Source organism: Haplochromis burtoni, unplaced genomic scaffold (genome assembly GCF_018398535.1).
Source record: "Haplochromis burtoni strain Fernald_Lab_line unplaced genomic scaffold, NCSU_Asbu1 Contig_262, whole genome shotgun sequence".
In the NCBI taxonomy this organism is placed as follows: Eukaryota; Metazoa; Chordata; class Actinopteri; order Cichliformes; family Cichlidae; genus Haplochromis; species Haplochromis burtoni.
The window spans coordinates 518101-545683 of NW_024582623.1; the positions used below are offsets into that span (position 1 = coordinate 518101).

General features: G+C 40.5%; 3 protein-coding genes across 9 annotated transcripts in view; 1 reads left to right on the forward strand and 2 right to left on the reverse strand.

Moving 5' to 3' along the window:
- ppef1 (protein phosphatase, EF-hand calcium binding domain 1) overlaps positions 1-2441 on the reverse strand; it is a 14708-nt gene extending 12267 nt beyond the window's left edge. Inside the window, exons 1-3 of one of the 2 annotated variants that reach the window (XM_005943286.3) lie at positions 2272-2441; positions 1854-2008; positions 547-579 (exon numbers count right to left, since the gene is read on the reverse strand). In XM_005943286.3, coding sequence (XP_005943348.1) covers positions 547-579; positions 1854-1908 — 88 coding nt within the window. In that variant the 5' untranslated portion in view covers positions 1909-2008; positions 2272-2441. Of the gene's footprint in view, positions 1-546; positions 596-1853 lie in introns of both variants that reach the window. The other variant, XM_005943288.2, reaches the window with a different exon arrangement.
- A 2250-nt stretch (positions 2442-4691) lies between these two features.
- rs1a (retinoschisin 1a) lies at positions 4692-10276 on the forward strand. Its single transcript, XM_005943290.3, has 6 exons — positions 4692-4995; positions 5215-5240; positions 5465-5585; positions 7616-7757; positions 8237-8432; positions 9138-10276. The coding sequence occupies exons 1-6, from the start codon at positions 4905-4907 to the stop codon at positions 9288-9290; spliced, it is 729 nt and encodes a 242-aa protein (XP_005943352.1). The 5' UTR covers positions 4692-4904; the 3' UTR covers positions 9291-10276.
- Positions 10277-11361: 1085 nt separating this feature from the next.
- The window catches only part of cdkl5 (cyclin-dependent kinase-like 5), a 42431-nt gene continuing 26209 nt past the window's right edge, over positions 11362-27583 (reverse strand). For 3 of the 6 annotated variants that reach the window (XM_014340398.2, XM_014340396.2, XM_014340397.2), the window contains exons 10-21: positions 26010-26096; positions 25466-25546; positions 25153-25328; positions 21941-22788; positions 21385-21725; positions 20140-20241; positions 19708-19813; positions 19426-19558; positions 17712-17817; positions 17160-17321; positions 15476-15733; positions 11362-14030 (exon numbers count right to left, since the gene is read on the reverse strand). In XM_014340398.2, coding sequence (XP_014195884.1) covers positions 13620-14030; positions 15476-15733; positions 17160-17321; positions 17712-17817; positions 19426-19558; positions 19708-19813; positions 20140-20241; positions 21385-21725; positions 21941-22788; positions 25153-25328; positions 25466-25546; positions 26010-26096 — 2811 coding nt within the window. In that variant the 3' untranslated portion in view covers positions 11362-13619. The remainder of the gene's footprint in view (positions 14031-15475; positions 15734-17159; positions 17322-17711; positions 17818-19425; positions 19559-19707; positions 19814-20139; positions 20242-21384; positions 21726-21940; positions 22789-25152; positions 25329-25465; positions 25547-26009; positions 26097-27583) is intronic. The other 3 variants (XM_014340399.2, XM_014340400.2, XM_014340401.2) reach the window with 3 other exon arrangements.

A 27583-nucleotide genomic window follows, 5' to 3' on the forward strand; every position in this document is an offset into this window, starting at 1 on the left:
TTTTTTTTTCACATTCTGTCTCTCACAGTTGAAGTGTACCTCTGGTGCAAATTACTGACCTCTGGGGGAACTTGCACAATCGGTGGCTGACTAAATACTTTTTTGCCCCACTGTAATCCTACCCCTACCTTGAACCCTTGTGCCACTCCTACTCCACATCTCACTGTCCTTCCTACACCACCCTAACATACTTCTCTGCCTCTCCTTACTTCCTCATACAGTCCCTCTCTAGATCCACAAAGAGAAAGTGAAGCTCCTTCTGACCTCCCCATACATCTCCACCAGCACACTCAAAGCAAACATCCCATTTGTAGCGCTCACTCATAGCATGAAACCATACTACTGCTTCAACAACTCATACCCTCAGATGCCTATGACTCTTTAGCTGTTATTTACCCATTGTTTTCTTTTTAGTTCTACAGAACTCCACAGGCCACAGGAATCCTCCGTTACTCTTGCAAAATGTAAAAATGCAGACAGACAAGCACACAAACACAGATGCCACATAAGTAAAAGCCTGGCAGTTAAGGATGAGCGGGGTCTTACTCAGAGCCGGGCTGGGAGTCTTAACTGGTTCATCTGCATGAAGGGAAAACTACAATTCAGCGAGAAAACGTGAAACGTGTAATTGAATAAAACTGTGTGCAAATGAGCATATACAGACACACACACACGGTATGAGAAATAACAAGACACAAGGGAGGTCGTGTGCAACAGTGGGATTGGGAAAACTAAGCAAATTAAACAAGCTTCTGGGAGCAGCAGCACTCATTAAAGAGAAGAAAAGACAGACTGCAAAGGAGGGAAAGGATCATCTGTCAAAATCAGAGGCACATTTACTGCAGCAAAAAAATAGCTATCATCACCTTGCTGCAGCAGAACAGGTTAGCAACTTACTAAAGCATAGTAGTAGCAGTACTAGCATTACAAAATGCCTTTGCATAAACACAAGCACTCAGTAACAACTGGAGTACACCCTGCAATTTAGGTGAACTGACTGCAGTCATTTTTAATAAGGGGCAACTGTATGTGCCTGATGTGTAATCCTTTATTACACTATCCTGTACTCGAGTAAGGGGAAATAAAAGTCTCTGTAAGGGCCCAGAAACAGTAGAGGTGGGTGGATCCATTAAAAAAAAATTATCGATATCATCACTGGTATCGGTATTGGTACAAGCACGATGGGATCGATACTTTGCTTTAATCTTCTTTGTTCAGTATGTAGCTCACTGAATTATGTTAATCATTTGCTAAGTCGCTGCTTTTCCCTTCATAAGCTCTTTATAAGTTAAAAGTATTAGTATTGGTAACATTGGCAGTGTATTTACTTAGTATCGGATCTATACCAAAATTTGCAGTATTACACAGCACGAATAAATATGCTGTTTAACATCACATGAGCTTTGCTTTCCAATTAGTGTTTAACACCTATGGGGTGTTTTGTGTGTGTGACGTCTTTGCATGTGGGTTTTTCCCACCTTTCACAGGAGGAACAAATCTCTCTGGGGACAGTATTGGGTGGCTGTGGCTCAGGTGGTAGAGCAGATCAGCTACTGATTAGAAGGTTGGTGGTTCGATCCTTGGCTCCCCCAGTCTGCATGCCAAATATCTTTGGGCAAAATACTAACCCCAAGTTGCCCTCCGATGCCTTCATCGGAGTATGAATGTAGCACTTGAGTTTAGAAGTGCTTGGGTGAATGAGGCATGTTGTATAGAGCGCTTTGAGTACTACGGGAGAGTAGAAAAGCGCTATATAAGAATCAGTCCATTTACAGTATATTTTTTGGGGGGGGTGGTAATAAAAATCCCAATATCCGGTGTACTCCAGCATTAAACCATCTACACATGCTTACCCTGCTCCAGTGTTTCCCCTTGCTTTTCTGTGGCGACAGAGGTGCCACATCCCATGATGGCTAACAGAGAGGGTCCAGAAGGGCTCACATTAGCCGCTTCTTCCAAAGCTGTTTGGTGGCATTTGGTGACACTGATTGATATGAGAACGTGCTCCCTTTATAGAGACACATCGTTAAAGCAGTACTCGATTATCACGTTGCCTTCAATGTATTCAAACAGTGCAGGATTGGCTTCAACTTACAAAAATAAAACAATACAAAAAAGCGACAGTAGGAATTATCCTGCTAGTTAATCGAGTCAAATCATACCAAAATAAAATAAAAACGCTGCTCATTGTCTTACTGCGCGTTACCTTTTAGGACAGCATCGTATTCCAACGAGGTGTTTGTTTGGCAAAAATCATCAGTTCAAACCTACCTGTAGCTCTTATCCGCGCGACAGGGTCATGCAGTTCATTCATACCAATAATAATAAAATACGGTTGCGCTCTAAATTTCCTTAATAGCTTATTAAATCGATTCGAGTGTAAAAACAGGTCGATATGAGGACTGGAGCGTTTCCGGAGCAGCTCTACATGCAACAGGAGCTACTGGTGCAGGAGGAGAGCTCACAGAAGAGGCGGAGGCATCAGGTGGAGTGAAACCTCAACCCGGGAGGGGCCGGTGTTTGACGAGTGGGAAGTCTCGTTTTTCCTTTGACAGCGTTTTAAGTTTTCAGATGCAGTTTAATTAGCTTGTTAACCAAGTATGATAAGAAAACTGTGTATTCTTACTTCTGTCCTCCTGAAAACAAACATGCATTTACTCAAAATAGTCTGGTTTTCATCCTAGTTATGACAAGAGAGCCTTTATTTGGGGGCAGCCTGGAAAAATCCTCCCACCAAGACACACTTGCACTTAAGGTCATGCCAAAGCATTTCCCCAGGGTTAAGGTCATGACTTCGCCATTTCAAAGGATGGATTTTCCCCTTTAAGTTTACTGATGTTTGAACCATATTGTTGAATCATCCAGCCTCTCCTGACACTTCAGATTGGGCTGAGAAAGCAGCTGTAAAAACCTACTTCAGGGTTTCTAAGCCGCTTCAGTGTGAGGATGTTCATACAAAACAGTATCATTTTGTTTTTGTAGTCAGTGATCCTGAAGCCCGTTAACACTGATAGTGTTATAGTGATCTCGCCACATACCACAGGGTGAGCAACTCCAGGCCTCGAGGGCCTGTGTCCTGCAGGTTTTAGATATCACCCTGGGTCAACACACCTGAATCAAATGATGCGTTCATTACCAGGCCTCTGGAGAACTTCAGGACATGTTGAGGTCATTTAGCCATTTGAATCAGCTGTGTTGGCTCAAGGACACACCTAAAACCTGCAGGACACCGGCCCTTGAGGCCTGGAGTTGCCCACCCCTGACATACCACATTTCCAACCATAAATCTGAGCGTACACACTTTCTGTCAGTCCTAGTCTTTCATCTACCAGCTGTTAGGGTTAATTACCTAATAGTTTTACTTTAATAAAGAGGCAAAGATTAAAATAAACCCTTTAATAATAAAAATAAAATTTTGTTTTAAAGTCTATATCTTCATGCAGCGGCTCTTGCATGAATCCTCCGTTGTACGTGTGCAACAGCAGCACTGAGCTCTCGCCGAGTGATGACTTTCAACCTGTTTGACTTGGACAGCCGAGAAGCCTCTAAGCCTACAAGCCTGAGCAGGATCGGTCTGGGGACACCATGCCTCCTGGTCAGAAACTCAGAACTTCTCAGTCCAACAGGACTAACCTGCAGAAGAAGAATACCAAGAAAGTGCATGTGAAACCAGTCCCTCATCACATAGGAACATGTACAGGCCAGACAATTACAGTGTGCATTCTGACCTCTTTATGAGCTCTGTAGATGAGAGTGGAGTAAGCACGAATCCTCTTTTTGGTGCATGGAGGGATCCTACGCGTTGCATGAATAGCCGCCTTCATGTTTGCTGTGGCAAGTTCCTAGAAGGGGGGAAAAAACTGTCATGAAGTGAAATCACCGAGTGCAACATGCAGAATCTCTTTTAAAAGGCCACTGGTGAAAGCAAAAGGGCGCGCAGGGAGTGAAACTCGTTCTCTAATCAGCACAAATTGGCAACAGCTTTGCTTGATTAGGCTTAATTATTTTTACCCACCTGGCTTTAAAACCCTCAGTGGGAGGCGGGAGAAATGCCACGCTCAAACAAACACAGGAACAGGACACTCGCTTATTTTGTTTTTAAAAGTTGCTTCTGATGATAATTATCCACGTGCCTGTCACCTGCAGCATTTCAAATCCCCTCAAAAACAAAATAACTAAATAACATGAAATAAAATAGATCTATAAGCAATATATACAATGCATGCATTCATTTTTAATAAAACAGAGTATGTTTATGAGAGACTTTTGCCTACAGAAAAATGGTTTATGATTAAACAATAGTACATTGATACATTTGTGAAATAGTAATATCATCGATGTACTTAGACTCTTAATCAAATTCTTTTTTAAAAAAATTTCTTAATTTAAATTTGTTTTTTATTTTTTTAAACATTTTTTAAATAAAAATAAAATTAAACAATGTATATGATACAATTTTATGTCACTACATCACAGCAAAGAACCAAGTATTAAAAACCAGGTTCCTTCATTCCTTCCTTCAAACCTAACGTGATAGTATAGAAGAGAACTGCAAACATTTGAGGATGACATCCAACTGCAGGTCCTTCTGTCCAATCATATGGATCACTAGGCCCAGCATCAGCCACCACCAGCATCCATCTCTCTTGCTTTCACTCTTGTACAACACACACAACTCTAGTGTGGCAATTGGGTGCGCTGGTGTCTTCTTTTTTTTTAATGCAGGATTTTTTGACCTCTGTGGCCGCATGGAGATTTTCCAGGTATGATGGCATTAATGGTGATGGGTGAATAGCTGGAGGAGGAGCTTTGTTAGATAAGGATGGCATTAGATAAGGCCATTAGTGTCCCGTGGATTATTGTAATCCAGCCTTCCTATCACTACTAGCTTGAATGCTCAGTCTATGGTCAGTCTGGTCTGGTTTGGAGCGGGTTGGAAGATGGCTCTCATCATACAACATTTCCTGCTGGGCCTCCTTCTCCTGGGAACAAACGGTACAGTTTCACTCTTACAGTTGCACTGATATTATATTGTATTACCAGTGTGTGTTGTGTTTATTTACCTTTTCTTAATGTGGTTAAACTAACAGATTGATTCACAGATTTTAGTATCCAGAAAGGGTGACTATGATGCCCTAACAGTCCTGTTTTTTTCTTCTTCTTCTGTGCCTCATCAACTGGCTTTTTTTCCCTCCTGTCCATCTGGCTGAACAGTGTTCATCGGTATTTATGCTCAGGAGGTATGAAAAATCTCAGCAACCCAGCAAAATGTCACAGATGATTTAACTGTCACAGTGTCAGGATTTGCTTGTAAAGAAAAAGAAAGAAAAACAACATCAACAGCAAAACACAGATAACAGCCAGACCAGAGTTATTATGTTAAATTATTCTCCTTTTATCATTTGTAAATGAGCTCTATGTCAATTTTCAGCTAATAAACGTTGTTTATGTGTGTCTGTATAAGAACCCTGGGGCGTGGACTAACAAGTCCTGCAAATGTGATTGTGATGGAGGCGAATCGCAGACGGAGGTTTACTCCATTGGGTCTGGCTCATCTTTGGTGCGAGGAGTGGACTGCATGCCGGGTGAGAGCCATTAAACGTCACTCTGAGTGGACATGAATCGTATAAGTAGCTTAAATCTCAATCACTACTTAATTTATTCATAACATCAGTGTGCTTTAACCCCCTGTGTCAAGACTTATTTACTAATGAGATTTATTACGTGACTTTTGCTGATCTACAATTGCACCACTAAAGTGATAATAGTTCTTAAAAGGAGAAGGGAAGGGTGTGTTAGATAGACATGAATTAACTGTTGTTTAACCTGCTCAAAACTGAAAGGTCTGTACTTAACAGTGATTTTTATTACTGATTAATCTGCTGCACAATCAGAGAATTGAAGCAAATTCAACTGAAGACAAAGTAAGACTGCAAATCTTCATATTTGAGGAGCTGAACGCTTTAATTTTCTGGGACTCTTCCTTGAAAATTGCTCAGACGATTATCACTGCTGATACAAGTAGATGGATAGTTTCAGTGTGTGCGCAATTGTGTGTCTATAGTTCGTGTTCATGCAATGAGTGCATTAGGCTCCAGATTTGACGCCGCAGGGTGGATGGACATGCTTCACTGGACATCCTTGGAGAAAGGGAAGAAGAGAGGGGGGGGACATGTGAAGAAACAGAAGCTACCTGTGATAACACTGCACAGTCCTCCAGAATTCCCGTTTCAGTAACAGGAAACCTGCATTTGGATGTTTGTCAGAAACACTCAAAAAATAATCTCACTGCAGCGCCCAATAATAGCTGATCTTGAGTTTTGAATCGTACCATATTCATCCTCAAACTGAACGCTCTCTCACTTTGCCAACTTAGCCTGGGATTTAGCTTTTAAACTAAATCCCAGTGAAATCTGTAAACCTGTTTTGTTTTCCTATTTTTTTGGACCTCCTACAAAGAAACTACAAAAAAGGTCTTCTGACAGCCTCACTTGAGCCTGAGAGCTAAAGATCAGATCTGAATCACGTCTGACTCGATGAGGAGAGGAGCTGACAAACGAGTGAATCAGTGTGTTTGAGCTGAGCCGCAAATCACATGGCAACCAGAAACAGATAGGAGGAAGAAGTTCTGCCGACTATCATTATATTAGAGCATGATTCGGAGATTACGGGGCTCATAATAGACCATGCTGATCTCACAATTACAGAAACCAGCAATTACCGCTACGTGGATGAGAACTGATGAGTGAGAAAGACTTTCCTGCCCGCTCTGCGTCAGGGTTCGCAGAGTTCCTCAATCCACGGAGTCTCACCTCGCAGTTTGCCTGTTGATTCAGCCATCTGAATATGTGTTGTTTTAGTCAGGAAACACATTAGGGAGGACTACAGAGGCATTTGCATTACTGTTATGTAAACACTTATCTCCTGACTCACACAGACGTTTCTGCCGGGTGTGTTGTAATACTGGGATTAGACAGGATGCAACCCTGTGCCAGATAGGCTTAAGCCAGTAGTAAACAAAAGAGCAGCAGGCTACTTCTACTACAGTTTCTGTTCCATGTGTCCACAGCTGATGTTTTTCTCACTCATGTACCACTGTCTCTCTCTCTCTCATTCACATATTTAAAGGCTTTATTTACCAAGTAAAGGAGTGGCTCTCGTGTGATTTTAAAGGAAGCGAGAGAACAACACGGAGCCAAAGCCACGGAGAGCAGAACATGGCCATCTGTCCGTCTGCTGCCCTAATGGACATCACTGATCTCTCACCACGGAGAATTAAACTGCAGGATTTTAGGATGGGATATGGGTCACACAGAGGCTCCTAACAGTGGGGGCCATGGGAGCGAGAGGGTGTGATTATGGGAATCTGCAGGGGTTAGGAGAGAGGAAAGGATGCCGAAATGGAGAATTAAGGAGAGGCTTAGTGGTTTGATGGTCTTTTTATATATATATATATTTTTGTGATGCACTGCTTGGCTTAAGCTAGCTGTTTGTATTCTCTTCTCTCAGGGTGACGATATTAAAATCTCATGGCCACGAGAACTTTCAGCGAAAGAAGACATATTACCTGAAACTAAGAGCGCTCATGTTAAGTTGTCTCCGATCTCCTTTGCAGAGTGTCCCTACCACAGACCTCTTGGCTTTGAGGCTGGATCAGTGAGTCAAGAACAGATTACCTGCTCCAACCAGGACCAGTACACTGGCTGGTTCTCCTCATGGGTACCGAGTAAGGCGCGACTCAACAGCCAGGGCTTTGGGTAGGTATATATATATAGGCCAGCACCACACAGCCAACTGTTGTGTCTCTTTTAAAAAAAGATCATGACTCTTATCATCTGTGAGGAAAAGTGTAGTAAACACACTCCTTATGTATATTTTGTTACTTAAACACACCAAAATGCTCTTGCTTAAAAAACCATATAGATGAGACAAAATGGGGAAAAAAACATACAGAATCTAGTAGGACTTTTTAAAAATGCTAAATATTGTAATTTTTAAGCATTAAGTTGAATCCTTTCTTTCATTTTCTCTCTTTCCGAAAACAAAACATCATATCGTATGTTAAAAACTGTCAGTTTCCTCAGAACACAAAACAACAGGATTTTATCTTTAGAGAAGATATTGTAAAAACAGCAGTAAATTTCTCTGTCCTGCGTTGTGCTAAACTGTCGTGACCAACTATGATATTTGTTGTATAAATCAGAGCTGATATTAAATGTTTTTCTTTCTCCTCCAGCTGCGCCTGGCTGTCTAAGTTCCAGGACAGCAGTCAGTGGCTGCAGATTGACTTAAGGGAAGTGACGGTGGTGTCAGGGATTCTCACTCAGGGCCGCTGTGATGCCGATGAGTGGATTACCAAGTACAGTGTTCAGTACAGAACAGATGAGAAGCTCAACTGGATCTATTACAAAGACCAGACTGGAAACAACAGGGTCAGTTAAGTGCACTTTGGATACACTGAATAATGTTCAACACTTCAAGTATGGAGGCCTGAAAGTGCCTAATTTAATAAATAATATGACATGAAATGTATGAAAATATAATATATAAAAATAAGGAGTCTCTATTAATTGACCTACAGTTCCTTTTATTTTTTCATCTTTTTTTTAATGTATTTATGCAGTATTTGACAGTTGCATATAAATAAAATACTAAATTAAATGGAACACAAATAAACAGAGGAATCAATATAACAGTAACCTAATTCAAAAGACATGTATGTCAGCGAATTTAATTGCTGCCAACATTTTTTAAATATATTTTTTCTATGTATTCAATGGTTTTTAAATTTATTTTTTGAGCCATTTATTATTCTTTTTATTGAAATTGTTTTTATGCAATGCCCTTCATACTCAGACACCGGAGGTTTCTTTTTGATTAGGCTAAGAATGAGGCTACATAATTCTTTGTCCATGCCTCTTTGCATGAAACATTAGGCATTTTATATTTGCCTGATACTGACGTCATGAGAAGTCATATTTTAGAAGTGATTTAAACTGTTAATCAGTCATTGAAAACCAACTGAACGTTAACTGTTTGCAAGTCAACTACCATGTGATTCTAGAAATAGTAGCTTTAATGCAATGGCTGGTTTTAACTAATCTATACCTTAATCTTGCCTTTCTGTCTTTCCTCAGGTGTTTTATGGGAACTCTGACCGGTCCTCGTCTGTGCAGAACCTTCTGCGGCCGCCCATCGTTGCTCGCTACATTCGCATCCTCCCTCTGGGATGGCACACACGCATTGCTCTGCGCCTGGAGCTGCTGCTCTGCATGAACAAATGCATGTAAACCCCCCCACTTCCCCCCAACCCCTTTAAAAAATACAAACAAAACAGCTAAAACACACTTACATAAATGCATTAAACCAGGTTTGTTTGATATGTACAATGAGCTCTCATTCACTCCACTCTGCATTGTCTGTATTAAACCAGTCTCACTTCAATTTGGGGAGTTCTCAATAGATTGCTCCATTTGCAATGAAACGGCATAAACTGAAAGCAGTAATTAGGCATGGAGAGGGAGAGGTAGCGTTGCTATGGCGGTTGAATCTGCGCTCATGTTAGAAATCCAAATCGTTCTGTGATAGGTCAATAAAATTCTGTCTGCTTCTCCTGATAATCTGAGCGTAGCTGGGAATTTACACAGTAAGTCTCCCCTCCTTATTTACCTTAATGAATCGGTGTGGTAGTAGTCTGCATTTTTCATATTTTCAGCAAATCCCATGAAAAGACCGAAAACAACAACAAGGTCATCCTAATTACAATTACTGTTTGCATTTACAGCATTTTTTTAAATTCATATTTTCTTTATTTAATTTTGAATGTTTGTTTTGCTTTTTTACATTTCTAATTAATTATTTGTCCAAATATAATATATAGTAAACAGTCATATATACATAATTTATCATCTGGTAGGTCAAATTAGAACAAATGCATATTATTCTGCAGCTTAAACACCAGTTACCACCAGATGTTGTGCACAGCTGTTAGATAATCAGATAGGTGTAACAGACTGCTGTCTTTAGTCTTTTCAATGAATTTGTTAATATGGATTTTTTTTTTGGTCTTATTGCCTCATTTGAGTTACTGTTTTCTTGTTTGATTTTTTTGTTGTTGTTTGGTGCTGTTGTTAAAAATTCCTGATTGCTTTAATGTTATATTTGAATTTCCCATTACACTTAGGAATACATTGCAGAGCTGAATTGCTCTGAAGATGTTCTCTTTATTGTATTTTTAAACCATGTCCTTGAATAAACAAATATGTGTCTGTTTTTATGTTGCGTCTGTGCTCCAAAACAAACTCTGAGACATTCAAAAATGTACAGTTGGCATTTATTATGAGACCCTATCATTTTTAAAGTAGAACGGTCAGTATAGATACTCTGTTATTTTTTATTTACACCCTGTCAGAAGTGGGAAACAGCTTAATGACAAAAAAAGAGAATTGATGTTATAGGAAACACATTCATATTTCTGAACAAAAAGTCTTCTTCTCATCTCAGTTTTCAGCGTGTGCGACCTGCTGAGGGTTGAAGCCTTCATTTCCATCTGACGCGTTGAGTCGATAAACTAACGTAAGGCTTCGGGTCACTAGCAAGGTAAACTTCATCATCACTTTGTCCCATTAGTGATATAAACAAACCCATGTCAGCAGTCATTTACAATCATTAGCAATGAGGATTTTGTACACAAGCGCACAACATGGGACAGTTTTACCTTCTGTGGGATAAACTTAAGAAAAATGTAAAAAATGTATTGCAGAATGATGTGATGTCACATACCAACAGTTGCCAACACTTGCTGTAATCACAGTCTCCTGCAGGAAATCCTTCTTTGTGCTATATTTGGCTCAAATCCATCTAGCTGCCGATTTGGCTAATACAATCCGCATCACTCCGAGTCTTTTAGTGAGTGTTATTGCTTTCAGTCAACCATCAAGTTACTGTGATTGATTCTTATTTTCACCAAATGGGGATCCAAACTTTTCATGGACCATTCTTCTGTTCTTTGTTCCTTTTGTCTGTGATGGCATTTGGAATGCATTTTTTTGCTTTATGCTTTCAAATCACAAACGTATGAAAGGGAATTAAGGCCACTGAAGAAAGAAATTTGAGGTCATGACTTTTTTTCCCTTCAAAATCCTGAGGAAAACAAAATCATAAGTCTAACTTTAAACTAAGAATTCTCTGAGGGAGAGATTTGTTTGAGAGTTAATCATAATTTTGAGAAGAATTCAGTTTTGAAGAAAAGACAGACATTGAGAAAATTGATCAGATTTTTGAGGAAAAGGTCAGAATTCTTAGATTAAAGACAGACTTTTGAGAAAAAGCCTGAATTGCTAAAATCAGAATTTTGAGGGGAAAAAAAAAAAAAAAAAGATTTGCAACTAAAGTCAGATTTTTGAGGAAAATGTCACAGTTCTTAGATTACATCCAGAATTATGGGAAAAAGCCTGAATTACTAAAATCTGAGTTTTGAGAAAAACAAAAAAAGTCAGAATTTCCCAATTGAATTCAGATTTTTGTGGAGAATGTTAGAATTCTTAGATTAAAGCCAGATTTTTGAGAACAAGTCAGATGTTTGAGCAAAATGTCTGGAAAAATAGTCAGAATTGTCAGATTAAAGAATTATGCAACTCAAGTCAGGTTTTTGAGAAAAAGCCAGAATTCTCAAATTAAAATCAGAATTCTGAGAATAATGCAACAAGACTGTTTATTTTGTTTTTTGTTCCCCCCCCAGCGGCCTTAATACTGTTTTATATTAAGGAGGACAGAATGAAGAATAATGGAAAAACTGGGGAAAAACAATGCTGTATACTTCCCCTAGGCCACAAAATGTTTTTCATTCTACACACCTCAGCTTTACATTGCCCACAGATCAGAAGACAATTAGTAAATGCTTTAATGAACAATCAAGTTAAGTAAAATCATCCCTGATTATGACTGTTAATGTTAATAGTAATGCAAACTGGAAAATCAAATTCAGATTTACAAAAGACTTTTACAAAACTCTTGATAACACAAGCTTTTAAAATGCACACAGGAAATGTAAACACATATTATAGGATAAGTCTGGTGTTATTTCATATAATTCATGGCGTCAGCAAAGTCCTGTGAAAAGCCCACACCCAGCCAGTGGGGGAATGTAAGTAACCACATTCACTCAAGTACTGTACTTACTATATTAAAATGAGCATATTCTCTACTTTAGTCAATAACAAATTTCAATAACAAATTAAAATGAATCTAAAGATTTTTAGAGCACATACACCCCACTTTGGCTGCACAGACAATGCATTTGGAATTTCTGACAAAATAAATAAATAAATAAATGGATAAAGATAAAGTATTACCAGACTTATCCTTTAAGATCTTAAAGGTTGCAGGTGAGGTATGCCTTTTTGCAGAGAGCTTCCCTGCCGTCTCAAAACACTTTAAATTTTCAATGTCATGTTAGGTAAACCTCCCTCACTAGAGCTGCGTGGTGATGTGGGCGAAGATGCCCGTTAAATGGTTTTTAAGGCTGTGGACAAAACCAACATGGCAGCAACAAGATGCTGGAAAGCTGTTTGTCACTAAACGAACTGAGGGACTGAAAAATGGGCAAATTTGAAAACTGCGACAATGGGAATGTAAGATAAAATGACCTGACAATTACAATATGTGAAGCACAGAGCCTAACAGTCTCACTCTGGCTGTTCTGCTACCAAACCCTGCTAACAAATAGCCCAACTTGTCACAAAACGTCAAAACTGATGTCATGAGGGTGATGGGCAGATTTGCACTATTTGTAATATCAGATATTTTATATATTTGTCAGTATTTCTTTTTACATTTTGATGAAACAATCAGAAAAAAGGGTAAAAACAACATAACATGATAATCTGCTAATAACATATCAAACCAAACAAACAAAAAAAAAAAGACATTCACCATTATTAAATATTCCTTGTGACATATTGTATTATCAACACATAAATATCTATGCATTTCTTTGTGTCGAAACTAAAGCTCTTGCAATTACACATTTAATTCTATATTACCTTATAATATTCCCATATAACCTACATACTGTGTCATTTATAGCTTATATCCTTGAATTTAAAACAAATAAATATTTCATAAATAATGTTAATATAAATCATTTTTTATGTTCTTATCAAATATCAGAGCTTGAAAAACATTTGAGTTTATTGGCCACTGCTATGACAGTGGCTGTCTAATGTGTTGCAGTAGCGTCCTGTGAACAGAAGATGGCAGCAAAGAGGCCACATGGGCAGTGTCTCCTTGACAGGGATGATCAGCTTGTTCTGATGTAACCTTGCAAGTAGAGACAGACAATAATATAGAGCTGATACAGTACTGGCATCTCAAGAAACGATGGGCCCTTCCCTATCTTTGCTTCCCTAAACCACACTGTCCCAGGTGTTTGGCCGGTCAACGTCTAGGCTTTTAGATTTCAGAGGCATGAGCATCGACAGATTACTACATTTCTGAATTAGGACTTGATCCAGTGAAAAAGGCTCTTGTGTAGACCCTTACTGCAGTACCACGATGTCTGCATTCTGGCAGGTGCTTCCGGGATGGAGCTGCATCGGAGGTGGTGTGGTTGAGAGGTTTTAGAGGGCGGTCTCCTTCAGGTCGTTGAGGTTTGGCATCCTGGTGCGGGAGGCTCGGGTAAAAGTGGGTCCATTCTGACCCGGTTTGATGCCCAGCTGTTCAGAGGTGAACTGAGCCCCCTCTGCCCGCTGTAAAGCAGATACGTGCCAGCTGGACTCTATCTGTCCCGGCAGGGGGTAGCTGGCCTTGCGGCTCTTAGCCTGGGTGGAGCTGCTCACCCCAGTGTGCCCCCTGCTGTCGGCATGACCTCGACCCTCGGGGTAGCCTGCTTTGGAGGAGGGCTGAGGAGGGTTGGGCATGGGGGCTTGGAAGCGCAGGTCTTGAGGAGGAGGAGGAGGGGGAGCCTGTCCTTGATTTGAGGAAGAAGGGGAGAGGTGAAGGAGCCTACGTAGTGACTTGAGTGGTTGGCTCTGGCAGGGGGGGAAAGAGACACCACTGATGAATTATCTTAAAAAATAAAACTATATTTTTGTTATTGTTTACAAATCCCATGACCAAGCCCAACAGTGTGTCACATGTGCTGAGGCCATGTGACAGTATTGCAGGTAACTGTCTGTTGAATTCACATTGGCTCAAGGATGCTATCCCCAGGTAGCTATCTTGCCTAAAATGTGCATTTCGATTAGTGAGCATGGACCTGAGGAGGACTATCTCCTGCTGTGTGACACATGAAAGAAAGGTCAACTTCAGACAAAACCCCGACCTGATTCTCCTGACATTGTCTGGAGTTGATGGGTGAAAACGATGTTTTCTGTCTGCCGAGTACTAAAGCCAGTCTCACACACTGTTGGGAGAATCTAGGTCAGTCTCACACGCACTATACAGCAGGAGATAGTCTTTCCCAGCAACATTACCAGCTATATTCTTAAATTAAACAATTGCTTTAATAGTAAATAGCTGTCAGGATAAAACTGATTTTAATATCAGACATTTGTGTTTTAATATATCTTTTGTTAGGTAGGGTGACCAGATCCCAAAAGCTAACTGTGGGTCAAACTGTATGTTTATGTGGGACAAGGCAGGAAATGCTACTAATGTTTCGGTTACTTTGATTCTAATTAGTGGTTTGTGAAGAACAAATTGCAACATTTTAAGTCCCATTATAAATAAATGCAATAAAAATTCAATTCAAGCTTAAGGTTTGATTTTGTTGAGTACTTTTCTTTCACTCATTTATTCCCTTTCTGTCCCAATAACATTTAAACCTTAATGGTTATTCCAGCTGCTGTTCTCCCTGCTAATCATCTTTGGGTTTGAGTAAACCACTTGCTTCCTTTGAGACTAACACATGTTGACTCCACTAAATCAGAATGTGGGGCATTGTCTCACTATGTGGGTTGGGGGAACGGAGGATAAAACACTGTTCTGTCCTACATAAAGTGGGACACCTGGGCGCCCTACTGCTGGGTAATGTCTGGAAAAGTTCAGGTCTACACTGCATGTGTGAAAATAGCTTCCTCCTTCGTACTCCTAAAAGCATGAAAGTAAATGTAGGAATAATGCGAGAATGGCATTAATACTAAATGTACTTCTACAAGGCCTGTTTTTTTTCCATTCTTAAGGTTCTTCTTAAGGTTCAGTTTTAATAAAAACCTTTGACCTTTTATAGATTATACAGTTTCCCTTTCTTTGGGCCTTGAGTCTTGGGAGCTTTATTGTGACACTTTTTATGAGCACGGCGCTATATATTCTAGTTTCGTGACTTCAGTATATAATTTATAGGAAAACTTAAGTATGTATGACAAGATAAAGTATTGTTGTTTTTAAAAATCTAATAAAAAAAATCAGATGAAAGACTCAAACTGGGTTGTGATCTGTAGATAAATCTAAACTGCAGATTAAAGTAGGCACATACCTGAGAGTGTGAGTCCACTTGTTTGTCAGGCCAGTCAGTGACTCTCTCTCTCTCCCTCCCTCTCTCCCTCTCTCTCTCCCTTTCTCTCTCTCGTTCTCGCTCCCGTTCCCTCTCCCTGTCCCGGTCTCTGTCCCGGCTCTGTTCCCGTTCTCGATCTCTGTCTCGGGATCGCTCGCGGTTTTTCCGCCGGCTGCTGTGGTGAGAGGACGACTTGGAGCTCCTCTGCAGGGACAAGTGATCCTGTCCGTTCCCGGGAACCTGACGTTCCAGAAATAGAAATATGGAAGTGTTATTTTTAATCCAAAACAAATACATAAAAATGATGATCGCACATCTCACTAAAATCCCGGTGAAGCCCTTCATGCACTGCTCTGGCAGAAACAGACATGAGACAAGAAAGTGGCGATGATGATTGTCTTATGAAAAAATGCTTAACTCTCTGCTCTGGTGTCTGAGTGTGTTTAGATAAGCTTTAATATAAACTGGAGATGCAACTAATAATTAATATCATCACTGGGCAGTTTGATAGTTGGTCATTTGCTTACATAAAAGGTCAAAAAGAAAAATGATACAAACCAGCGACAAACAGCAAATTCTTACTGTTGGTAAAATGAAACTAGTAAATCTTTGGCCTTTTTTCTCTTCGCTTCATACACAATTACTCAGCTTCATGTACCAGTTGGCTACATAAGAACTACTTAAAGTGTACTTCTTTTCCTTATTCCAGTTCTGTATTTTTTGGAATATATAAGGAGTAGTTTTGCACTGTTACTTCAAAGTATTTCATTGTATATTGTACACTCGTGCAGCCCTTCTATTCATCCACTGTCTGAAACAATCTGTTTTAGCTCCTCCTTCTTTAACTCCGCCTCAGTTTAATACAACTTTCATCTGATTGGTCGCCCTTTACAAACAAAAAGTCTTAAAAAAATGGGTGGGGCTACTGTGCTTACCGCCAGATCTGTCTAGCTGAGTTGACCATACTAAGAAGAACAGATCAAACAATTAAAAAAAACATTCTATAAGTATTTGTTTAAAGAAGTTTAGCCTAAGCTTTTACCTCATAGGGATTATTTGCACATAGCAGCATCATTATCAGAAAATGTAACCAGGTGCACTACAAGTAAAGAAACAGAAAATAAGGAAAAGCATAATCAGCTTCCTTTAGGAAGTGCTGATAAGTTGAATTATCTGCCATTTTCCCTGTTTCCAGCCTTGCTAAGCTAGCTAGTTAGCCTAATCTAGCTCTCAGAAAGGAGCTAAATGAGCACATTTTATGAAATAACTATTCATGATTTCAGCATTATTACACAACATAGCAAAGAGACCAGTAATTTCTACAGCAGGAGTGTGTGTTCATGTGCTGAACATGTTCGTGACCCTCTCATGATAAAATGATGCCTTACGCTGGCCTGACAAACAGCACACTGCACGTTGAAATGTCTCACGATGCAATGTGAGTGCAACGTGACTGCATTTGACAAACGTTATAGCAAGACAAAATGGATGTGAAAACAGCGTGCAGCATTAAATATATAAATATATATATGTTTGTGTTTGAAATCCTTTCAGCAAAAAATTTTCTTTAGCCAATCAATCAGTCAACTGAGAGGATTTCAAACTGGGTCATTCCAGTGAGTGCAAAATAAGTCAACATGCAGCCACAGCGTCGGGGTTAGATTACTGGTGAGGCAGGGTAGGGCGCGGCAGGCTGGTGTTGTACCATAGGCGAGGCGACTACAGGTAGGACTTTGACAGCTGAGTTGTGCTTTAAGCTATTTTTAGAGCTAAAGAGGGGGAAAAGGCTTTTCTTGATGCTGGGATTCCTCCCGTCCTCCATGTCGGTCTGTGAAGCAGAAGATGCACAGCCACAACTCTAAACACAAATCTCTGACATCCAAGAGAAGAGCAACTGCAGAGGAGGAGGAATATGTGATAAACAGGAAGCAAAAAAGAGACGGTGAAACTTCAGAGCAACTTTTGCTTTAAGATATACTCGACAATTTTAAGAGCTTTCAAATAAAATCGAATTTCCCTTTAATCTTACTAGATGTCAGTGTTAAGCTCATATGAAACATTTTTGCAAGAAAATATTGACACTGCAGATCCTGCCTTACAATCAGTACGTGCTAAACTCAAAAGGCGCACAGCACATGGAACCAAAATACAAATATTTGATTTGAAAAACCAGGTGACAAGAATAATCTTATTAATAAAAAGTCATTAATAATCTTACTATTTGTGACTTCTTCTTTTTCTTTTTAATGGCTCTGAAGAAGCCTTGCTTTTCCTTCTCTTTGGCGGGCTCTGGAGGATTCATGACCATTGCTTCTGCAGTAGTCCTGCATGGCAAATGTGGAAACGTTTCATATAACTTGGATTATAACGTGCATGGGAGCAAACAAAATACATAATACAGTAATACATAGAAACCATACACTATGAAATAACACATGCAGCACAGTAAAGGAGTCTAACTTAATAATCCTCACGATTTACAATTTCAAAAGTCATTACGTAAAAAACAATATACTCTTTCTGAGGAACTCAGGCTTCTTCTGCAGCCACTGCTACCACATACAGTCCACTTGAAGAATAAACAAAGCAAAACACAGTTTTGTGATTTTGGTCCATGTTGACATGATAGCATCACAGGTTCATTGGTTGCACATCCATTATAAGAATCTATGGTTCCACTACATCCCAAACATGCTCTATTGGACTGAGATCTGGTGACTGTGGAGGCCATTTAAGTACAATGAACTCAGTGTCATATTTAAGAAACCAGTTTGTGATTTTTTGAGCTTTGTGACACGGCACATTACCCTGCTGGAAGTAGCCATCAGAAGATGAGTACACTGTGGTCATAAAGGGATGGAAATGGTCTACTCAGATAGGCTGTGGCATTTGAACAATGCTTAGTTGAGGGTAATAAGGGTCCCAGAGGGTCCCAAGAAAATATCTCTATACTAGTATCTGGTATATCTCTACACCAGTATGAGCAGCCATAACCATTGACAGGCAGGATAGAGCCACGCTTTCATCTTTTTATGCCAAAGTTTGACCCTAAAATTCAAAGGTTGCAGCAGAAACTAAGACTCATCAAACCAGGCAGCGTTTTCCACTCTTCAACTGTAAGGCTATGAAAACATCAGTTTCCTGTTCTTAGCTGGGAGGAGTGGCACCCAGTGTGGTCTTCTGCTTCTGTAGTCCATCTGCTTCAAGGTTCAGAAATGCTCTTCTGCATGCCTTGGTTGTAAAGCGTGTTTTTTTTTTGATTTACTGTTGCTTTCCAGTAACCTTGAAGCTGTTTGACCTCTTACACAAATAAGGCTCTTTCACCCAGAGGCTGCTGCTCACTGGATATTTTCTCTTTTTTGGATCTATGTAAACCCTTGAGATGACAGTGTGGGAAAATCAGAGTAGATCAGCAGTTTCTGAAATGCTCAAAAAACAACCATACAGCATTCAACGTTACTTAAATCATCTTTTTTCCTCACTTTGATGCTCAGTTTGAACTTAAGCAGATCATATCTACATGCCTAAATTCACAAAGGTGCTATGTGATTGGCTGATTTTATTATCTCATGGAATAACCCATCATATATATATAAAGAGTTTATATGTATTCAGTGCAGCAGCACAGAGTCTGAACAATAGATCTTAATTGGTGTTAATGACACAGCGAGAAAAAAAAAAGTCAGACACTTTAACAGCAGGGATGATGTTCAGATCGGGGAAGGAAACTATAAAGAAGAAAAAAACAAAACAAAACGTCTTCATCCATGAACGTCCTGCACGTCTGACACACTCTGTACTGGACGTGCACAATTCTAACAGCAGGCTTAACAATTTAAAAGTTGTTCATGTTTCTTTAATCCACTGTTGTTCCTACATTTACTGCACTGCTGCCTCAACATGCCACATAAAGACTACAAATGAACTCTCACCAGTCAAAAGCTGTCTGGCGTTTGGAGTGGTTGGCCATGGCGACAGGGTCTCCGGGTACAATGGGTACGACTGGCCCTCGACCCTGGCCGACGCCGTCGTGGAAAGAGGAGTTATCTGGCCTGGGAGAAGGGACTGAGGAGAAACAACGAGAGGTGGAAATGACTGTTTTTGATCATTTAAATATGATGAATGTGTGATCTTTGATCTTCTTTGTGTCAAAGGAATAATAAACAAAAGAAAGAGGAACCATACAGGTTTTACTGTTATTTCTTGCTCCTTACCTCGATAAAAGCTCCCTACTCTCCGAGGCATGGACTCAGTGAAGATCATCCGGTTCTCCTTGGAGGAAGCTCCGTCCTCAACGTGAGGGTCGTGGTACATGCCAACCTAAAGAGTGCACACATCGTGCAGACCCACGAACACACACAGGGAAACAGGAACATACAATTTTTTTCTCAGCCTTTATCGTTTTAAGCGACATTCCTGTTTAATCTCACTTCATCCCTTATCATTAGCTATCGCAGTCTTTTCTGGCTTACAACACAAACATTCAGGACATCTTAGCGCTTTTCAGTGAGGCTACATTTATACCAGCGACAACGTGCAGTGAAGCTGTTGGCTTAAGTAGGAACACAAAAAGAAAAGCAGTCAGAAGAGCTACTCTCTGTGTTTGCTGAACTGGCTGGAGACAGGGAGGAGTCGGGGGGTCGGACCTCGTTTTTAGAGCGCTGTGTAAGAAAAGCAGCAGTGTTGTCCCGCGTAGAGTCTTTGATGGGGGCACAAGGGTGGCTCATGTCTTTAGGGGACTGCTCACTCTGTTGAGAAGACGGACAGCTGCAGGTCAAAGCAGACTGGAGAAGCAGCATGAAGCAGTGGCAATGATAATGCGAGACAGTGACACTTCCTACACACACACGCACATCAAATCATGAAACACCCATACTCACAAACACACACAGACAGTCAGTGCACATAACAAAGGAACATTTCACCCTTTGTTCCGCTTCCATTGTTTAATATCTTCCGCGGATGAGCTTTCATACATTTCAGGAACTGTAATTTTGTCTCTGTGTGATTTTTCACCAACCTGCCTCATCCTCCATCATCTTTCTGTAACTTAGAACAATTCCAAGAAAACAGCCCCACTTATTATTGCCTTCAGACGGGCTTTTAAACTGCAGACGCAGAGCTTTAGTGATCGTGTTTGGGAACCAGAAAAAGGTTTTCAAGCACTTACTGAAAAGTTAAAACATTGACGCTGCACCCACCTCCCATTATCTCACGAGAAATTCAGTTAAAATGTCAAAGTCTTTTACGAATGAGCAACACCTCACCTGCCTTTTCTGTTGACCTTAGTGCTTTCCAATCACCGTCAACATCCCTTTTAAAAAGTTTTTGACACATCATTTATGCGTTATTGTGCCACTATTGCTGTGGAGGTTGAAATTTTGTGTGTTTTGAGCAATTTTACTTGTGTTTATGACTTATTTCTATTGTGCATGAGTAAGCGGCAGCCTGTTTGGAAACACCAAAAACAGTTCCTCGAATGGCCACTTGGATCGGACTTCTGAACTAATTCATGTCATTGAAATGCACCATTTGACCTTGTTTGTGGTTTGCTGTTTAATTAATTGTACTAGCATTAGGACAAATGGGTTTAAAAGTGGGGCAAACAACAATTTTAGTTCTTTTTAATTTTGGAGGACTCTGGACTGGGTCGTTAAAATGTGGAGAGATCATGGTCAGATAATTCTGGCATAAAGAATGGCAATGTGTTTAGAAATCCTTATGAGCGATGACTGGTGTTGGTTTTTCAGATTGGTGGGGAAGTGTGTGGGGAACTACAAAAACTGCTGTCATCATTCAACATAATGCACCCTAATTTAAGCTTTTCATTGTGTGTCTGTTGCTATTTTAGACTCAATCCCGCCACGTTCGAGGCACTTTCTGCCACTAACCCTCGTCATGTCGTCCGTGCAGTCCTCCCTCGAAGAACTCACTGAGTGTCCAGCGAGGGTGGTCCTGTGCTGCAGCTGTGGGGAGAGGAGCTGCAGGCTACTGGCTCGTGTTGGTATCGCCTGCCCCGGCGGAGGCAAGCCCGCCATCGCCGTCTCCACTCCGTGTGGCCGGTGGCGTTCCCTTCTCACGTACATGGAGTGGCGCTGTGGCCGCTGCTGAGAGGAGAAAGGCGAGGTATAGCCGAGGCCGTAATGATAAGACTCGTGAGGGGAAGGCAGAGTGTGAGTGGAGGGCATCCCAGGTCCTCCTGGGTCCAAGAGCTCCGGCGCACCAGCGTCCTCTGGAGACGGGAAAAGAAGTCAAAGTTAGCAGAGCGATAAGAAGTGAACAGTTACAAGTGTTCTACTATTTAACTGTCCAAACTAATTTAAGTGATCAGGCCAATCTTTTTTATTTTCTTGTTTGTTCTTCTTGCTGGAATCCACTGCGATGATGTGTTTTGTTTTTTTATAAAGCTTTTAAAGTGTAAAATGAATAGACTTGAATGAAACCTACCTGGCACTAAAGATTTATGTCTGGATTTGTGCCTGGATGAAGAGTCCAGCGTGCTGCTCTCCATGCGGGCATTGCCGCTGCTACGAGAGGCGGGGCTGTGTCCAGATCGATCACTGTGTCGAGTAGAGGGGCTGCCAGGAGGCCCAGAAGGACCTGAAGGGGTGTTGAGGTCTAAACAGCTGGCAGGGAAGAAGCGGGCACTGGGTCCCACCCCAGCTGTCGTGTTAGAGTTTGGGTCATCCGGGTGGAGTCGACCGTCGCTGAGATTCCCCACAGATTTGGCATCGCTCAGTCCGCTGTGGCTCTTGGACAGACTGAGATAAGACGCTGAGCTCTTAGAGGATGAGGACATGGATCCGTGGGCAGAGTCGGCCATACTGTGGGCGTGTCGACTGTGTTGTTTTTCTGCCCCAGACTGTAGGGTGTTAGTTTTGTTTTCCAGGAAAGTGTGCCGACTGACCTGCTGCTGCTGCTGCTGCTGCTGCTGTTGCTGCTGAGAGCGAGAGGAGCTGGGTTTGCCGTGGCCATACTTTACCCCATGTCCCTGGTCCGGCAACTTCGGGGAGGGTCCCAAGTTGAAATCAAACTCTGTTTTGCTTTTGGATTCTTTGGGGCTGAGCAGGTGTGGCAGGTTGTTGTTAACCAGATCTTTGCTGGAGGAGATAGAACGATTAAGAGTCTGGGACATGTACTGGCCCTTGGGGTGCAGAGTCGGACTTAAACTGGATGGTGCCGGTTTGTTGCCGTTGAGGAAACTCTCATTCCCGAGGTGATGGAGGTCTCCGTGGCGAGGGAGGCTGGAACATTCTTTGCTATTGGAACGACGGCTTGAACTCTTAGTGTGACTCCTGTAGGAGCAGAGGGAGGGCCGTTTAGCATGGTGTTCTAATATTTACTGCTGTAAACCAAAAACACCATCTGGATATGACAGTCTATGCTTTTAAATTGAAAATAATCTCTTATACAAATATTACAACCGTTTATTAAAGTGCTTGTGGAAGCATTTCCTATATGACATTACAAAAAGTTAAAATAGCTATAGTATTTTACTTTAAAAATATATTAATTTTTTTTTTTTTTTAATAACCCCACCACCCAAAAAAAAACACTGATCTGTCCGGTTTCTAAGACCTTGATTCGTGGCTTATTAGTTTGATGTAGTTTTACAAGCCTTGATGATCCATCATCGAGAGCTGTATCTTGGTCAGAGAACTAAAAGTGTAACTTTCAAGCACCAGAGAAAGCATCTTATTAAATCAATCTATATGATTTTCCTGTCAGCATGGTGTCAGAACCAAAGTAGTTTACGTAAAGTGTAACTATTCTTGCAAACTCTGATTCTGTTTTTTATCCTTTCTTTCATTAAAATGTTACGAGCTTATCAAGCCTTAGATGAGCATTTTAATCTAAAATATACAATTTGAGACCAAGAGTTTGTTTAATATTTTTCAGTTCCACATCTACAAGTGAGTCAAAATAATGAGAATAACTTATTTTTGATGTATCTATTTGAGTCCCAAATGAAAAAAAGAAAAAAAAAGAAGCAGAAGAGAACAACGAGGAAAGAATCTGAGCAGACGCGTTGAAAGAAAATATTCTGTTATCTCACAAAAGCATTGTTTATATAGTTATAAAATACAGTCATGTGAAAATGAAAGCCAGTGAAGTGTTATATATCAGGACAGGTTTTCATTTACTTATTTAATTTAACTTTTATGAACACAGGTTGAGACGCAATGTCTCATTTACGAGAGAGACGCGTTTTCGACAAACATATTAAAATTACAGCAAAAAATAGCTAAAATTAGATAAATACAACCCAGATGAACTAGAACATGTGGCCTATGACACTGTGTCATTATCTGTTTAAGAAAAACTAAATCAAAATGCAGATACAGTGTTCAAAAAGCCAAATACACTCGAACTGCTTCCATAGGAATTAGTAGGGTAAGTAGCAGCTGGGGTCTAATGAAATGCACTTGATTAACTGAACATCAGAAGGTGCGAGCATTTAAGCGTATGCGTTATTTTAGAGTAACAACAGTTTCTGGCCATCAGTATTGGAAAGTTTATAGGCCATTTCCAAACTAATTGAATTTCATCACTATACAGTGGGAAAGATTACTCACAAGTGTAAAACATTTCAGATGGCTGCCAAGAGTGGACATCCCAGCAAACTCACTCTAAGGTCAGACTGTGCAGTTCACAGAGAATTTCAAGAAAACCCAAGAGCTGCATCTTAGACTCTACAGCCCTCTGTGAGCAAGTTAAAGTTCACGACACTACAATTAGACAGACTGAATAGTTGCCTGAACAGGAAATGGTGCCAAGATCGAGGTTCCTGTCTCGAAAAATAACACGGCAGCACAGCTTTGCTTTGAAAAGTCGCATCTAAACAAAGACCTGAAGCAATGTCCTTTGGACAGAGAAGAACGAAGTGGAGATGTTTAGTTGTTACGCACAACGCCACATTTGACGAAAACCAAACACACTTTATGCTAACTGTCAAGCACGGTGGTGTAGTGGTGATGATCTGAGCTTGTTGAGCTTGTTTTACAGTCTTAACAACCATGAACTCCTCTGTATACTAAAGTAATCAGGAGTCAAACCTGAGGTCTGATAGCTAAAGCCCGATGCAAACCTGGTCAACCAACATGACAACGACCACAAGCACAGCAGCAAATCTTCAGCAGAATGGCTGAAAAGAGAATGCAGGAACTAAAGAGAGTTGTGCATAAATTAATACTGCATTTGCTGTCAGTGGTTCTGATCAAATTCTTATTTTTGGCCTTTATTGACAGATACAGTGAAGAAATGACAGGAAAGCAGAGGGAGAGAGAGAGGAGGAAAACATGCAGCAAAGTGCTGCAGGTCAGACTCGAACCCAGGCTGGTCACTCTCATCCATATGGCATGTGGTTGCCTGCTCAACTCAGTGAGCTAAACTGGCTTTGCAGCTTTCAACTTGGGCTGGGATGTTAAAATGAAAAAAACAAACAAAAACAAACACTAAAATGGCATTGGTTTTAAAAAAATAAAGAAACACTAAATCTTGATGTAATCAGATACAAACAGTATCTGACATTAGATGTGATGAAAAGTCCGTCACTATAACGCAGCAGTGTTAACACAGAGACATCCAATCTGGGCTTTGTAAGACGACCGCATGTAGACACTCTGGCAGAAGCCTGAAATAAAGGATTGCTTTCTAACCTTGTAGGAACCGTGTTCTCTCCATGATGGTGTGTTTTTCTCTTGGAGGAGCGTGGCGGGTTGGGAGAAGCAGGCGGAGGCCTCTCTCTCTCTGCCTGCCTCAGAGGCTGGAAGGCTGGATGGTTCAAACTCTGCTCTGTTAGGTAACGCTCAGTAGGGTTGAGCAGCAACAGATTCTGATTGGAAAAAGGCATGCACGTAAAGGGAATGATGCATTTTAGTGACCCCTGTCTCAGGTTTCATATATGATATAGCAGTCTAATCAATAATTCTTATTCTTGTGTGAGAGTTGGAATGTTTCTTGGCATTTTACCTTCATCAAATCCAACATCAAACCACTCAAGATGCCTTGGTAACGTCTCTCCAAAGTCTGAGGATGAGTAACTGATGGAAACTGGCAGAAGCACAAAGACACAAACACTGGATCAAATTCATAACCAACGCAAACTTTCTGTGCATTAAAGACTACTATTGTGATTTCCAATGCACAGTTTATGTAGCTGCCAGTAAAAAAATAAATAAAAGGAGCTCTCACTTCAAATCACACAGAAATCTATCAGCGGATCACGCTGAACAAACTACAAAGCGTGCGCATGCACACAAGCACACACACAAGTCCTGATCGTCCCTCTGGGGCATTTTCTCTTGCTGCTAAACTGAACACCAACCACCTATCTCATGAGTCATAGCAATCCACTCAGTCATGGTGCTGGGAACACTGCCACAAAAGAGAGAGAGATTTGACACAAAGCTGAGATAGAAGGAAAGGAGGTAAAAAAAAAAAAACAGAAGAGGAGGGCGAGGAGAAAGGAGATGAAAAAGTAGAGAAGAATTCAAGCACAGTTAATATTTTGTACCCTGATTCCATGAAATCGAGGGTTGTTGTAGAAGAGTTTCATCTGTTCTGCAGGAAGTGGCCCCAAAACCTTCTGAATGGTAAAAAGCTGGAGACAAAAAAAGAGAGAAATATCATTAAAAACACCCTTTATTTTATTTTTCTTTTAATATTTACGCAAGTCTGTAAAAGATATATGCAGATCTCAAGCATCAAAGTTCATTCTTGATTCTGTAAACAGCAGTTAATCCCACTTCAAATAATCTCACTTCAAGATGTATTTGTGGACAAGGAGTTTCCAAAGCTTCAACAAAAAAAAAAAAGTGCAGAGCATCTACAGCACATATCTGTGACAGCCGGGCAAACTGATGAAAATCATGTAACACAATCGAAGGTGGCAGAACAACTAGGGAACAGATGATGAGCTCATTTTGTTCTCCATTATAGTTTTTTATTGTTACACATTTCCAAACAGCGATGTTTTATTACCTAACAAATCTGACGATGTGCACATTTAAGACAAGGAGGAACGTTTTCGTTCACTGGAGGGGTGAACGTCTGCTAAACCAATCACACTCTTCGTCAACCTGATTCAGCACAATCTTCAGCAGCTGCTTTCTGCCGAGTAAAATAATGTTCACGTGAGTGGTGAAAGCGAAACATTAAAGATGTGAATTGCAAAATCAAACCGACAGGAGAAACACTCTGTAAAGCCATATATCATGGATTTATATTTTACAGTATCATACATATAAATGACACACTGCTCAACCGCAATACAGCTGACAGGTGATTTGAATCATTTTGATCATCTTGACGCATATGATGATCTGCTGGGACACTCTGGGCCCTGATTAAACTTTGGGCCCCCGGGGCCCCGTGTTCCCAGACTATAATGGTGCTGGTGGTTCTTCTTCCTGCCCCTTGCTCTCCTACCTGCCTATCTGCAAACAAGTTGTGCATCTTAGTTTCTCTTCAGCCCTGGGTAAAAACTCAATTTAACAGCAATTTTTAAAAAAGCATGTTGACACCCTGATATAAAAAAAATGCTTTTTCTTAAAAACTATGTGTGGTAAATATTTAGTGGTATAATAATATACTCATTTGTCTAATAAGCACAGTTTCCCAGTTCAATCCTGGGAGGAGACAAATCCCTTTATGGTTGTGTCAGGTTACAGTGAATAAAGGAGCTGGATAAAATACCGTCTTCACTTTATAAATGATAGCTGTTTTGCTAACATAGGCAACAGCTGCAGCTGATAGCGTTCTGCTAAGCCTCACCTTTGATAATTCAACTCACCGAACTTGACCTGTTGGCCATGTTTGTGGTGTTGGTGCCTTTCGGAGCAATGGAACTATTGCATAAATTATAAAACACAGTGGCTGGAACAACCTGTTCAAGAAGTCCGTGTTTCATTTTTGGTGATTGAAATTTATCATTAAGACATGATCATCTGTTGTTTTATATCTGTCTCAATTTCACTCAGTATAACACTTATATATATATATATAAATAATTCTTTCTGGGTGTTATTGCTTAGAATTATTGTGTACAATTTATTTAGATCTTCATCAGAGGTTAGAAAAACTCAAAAC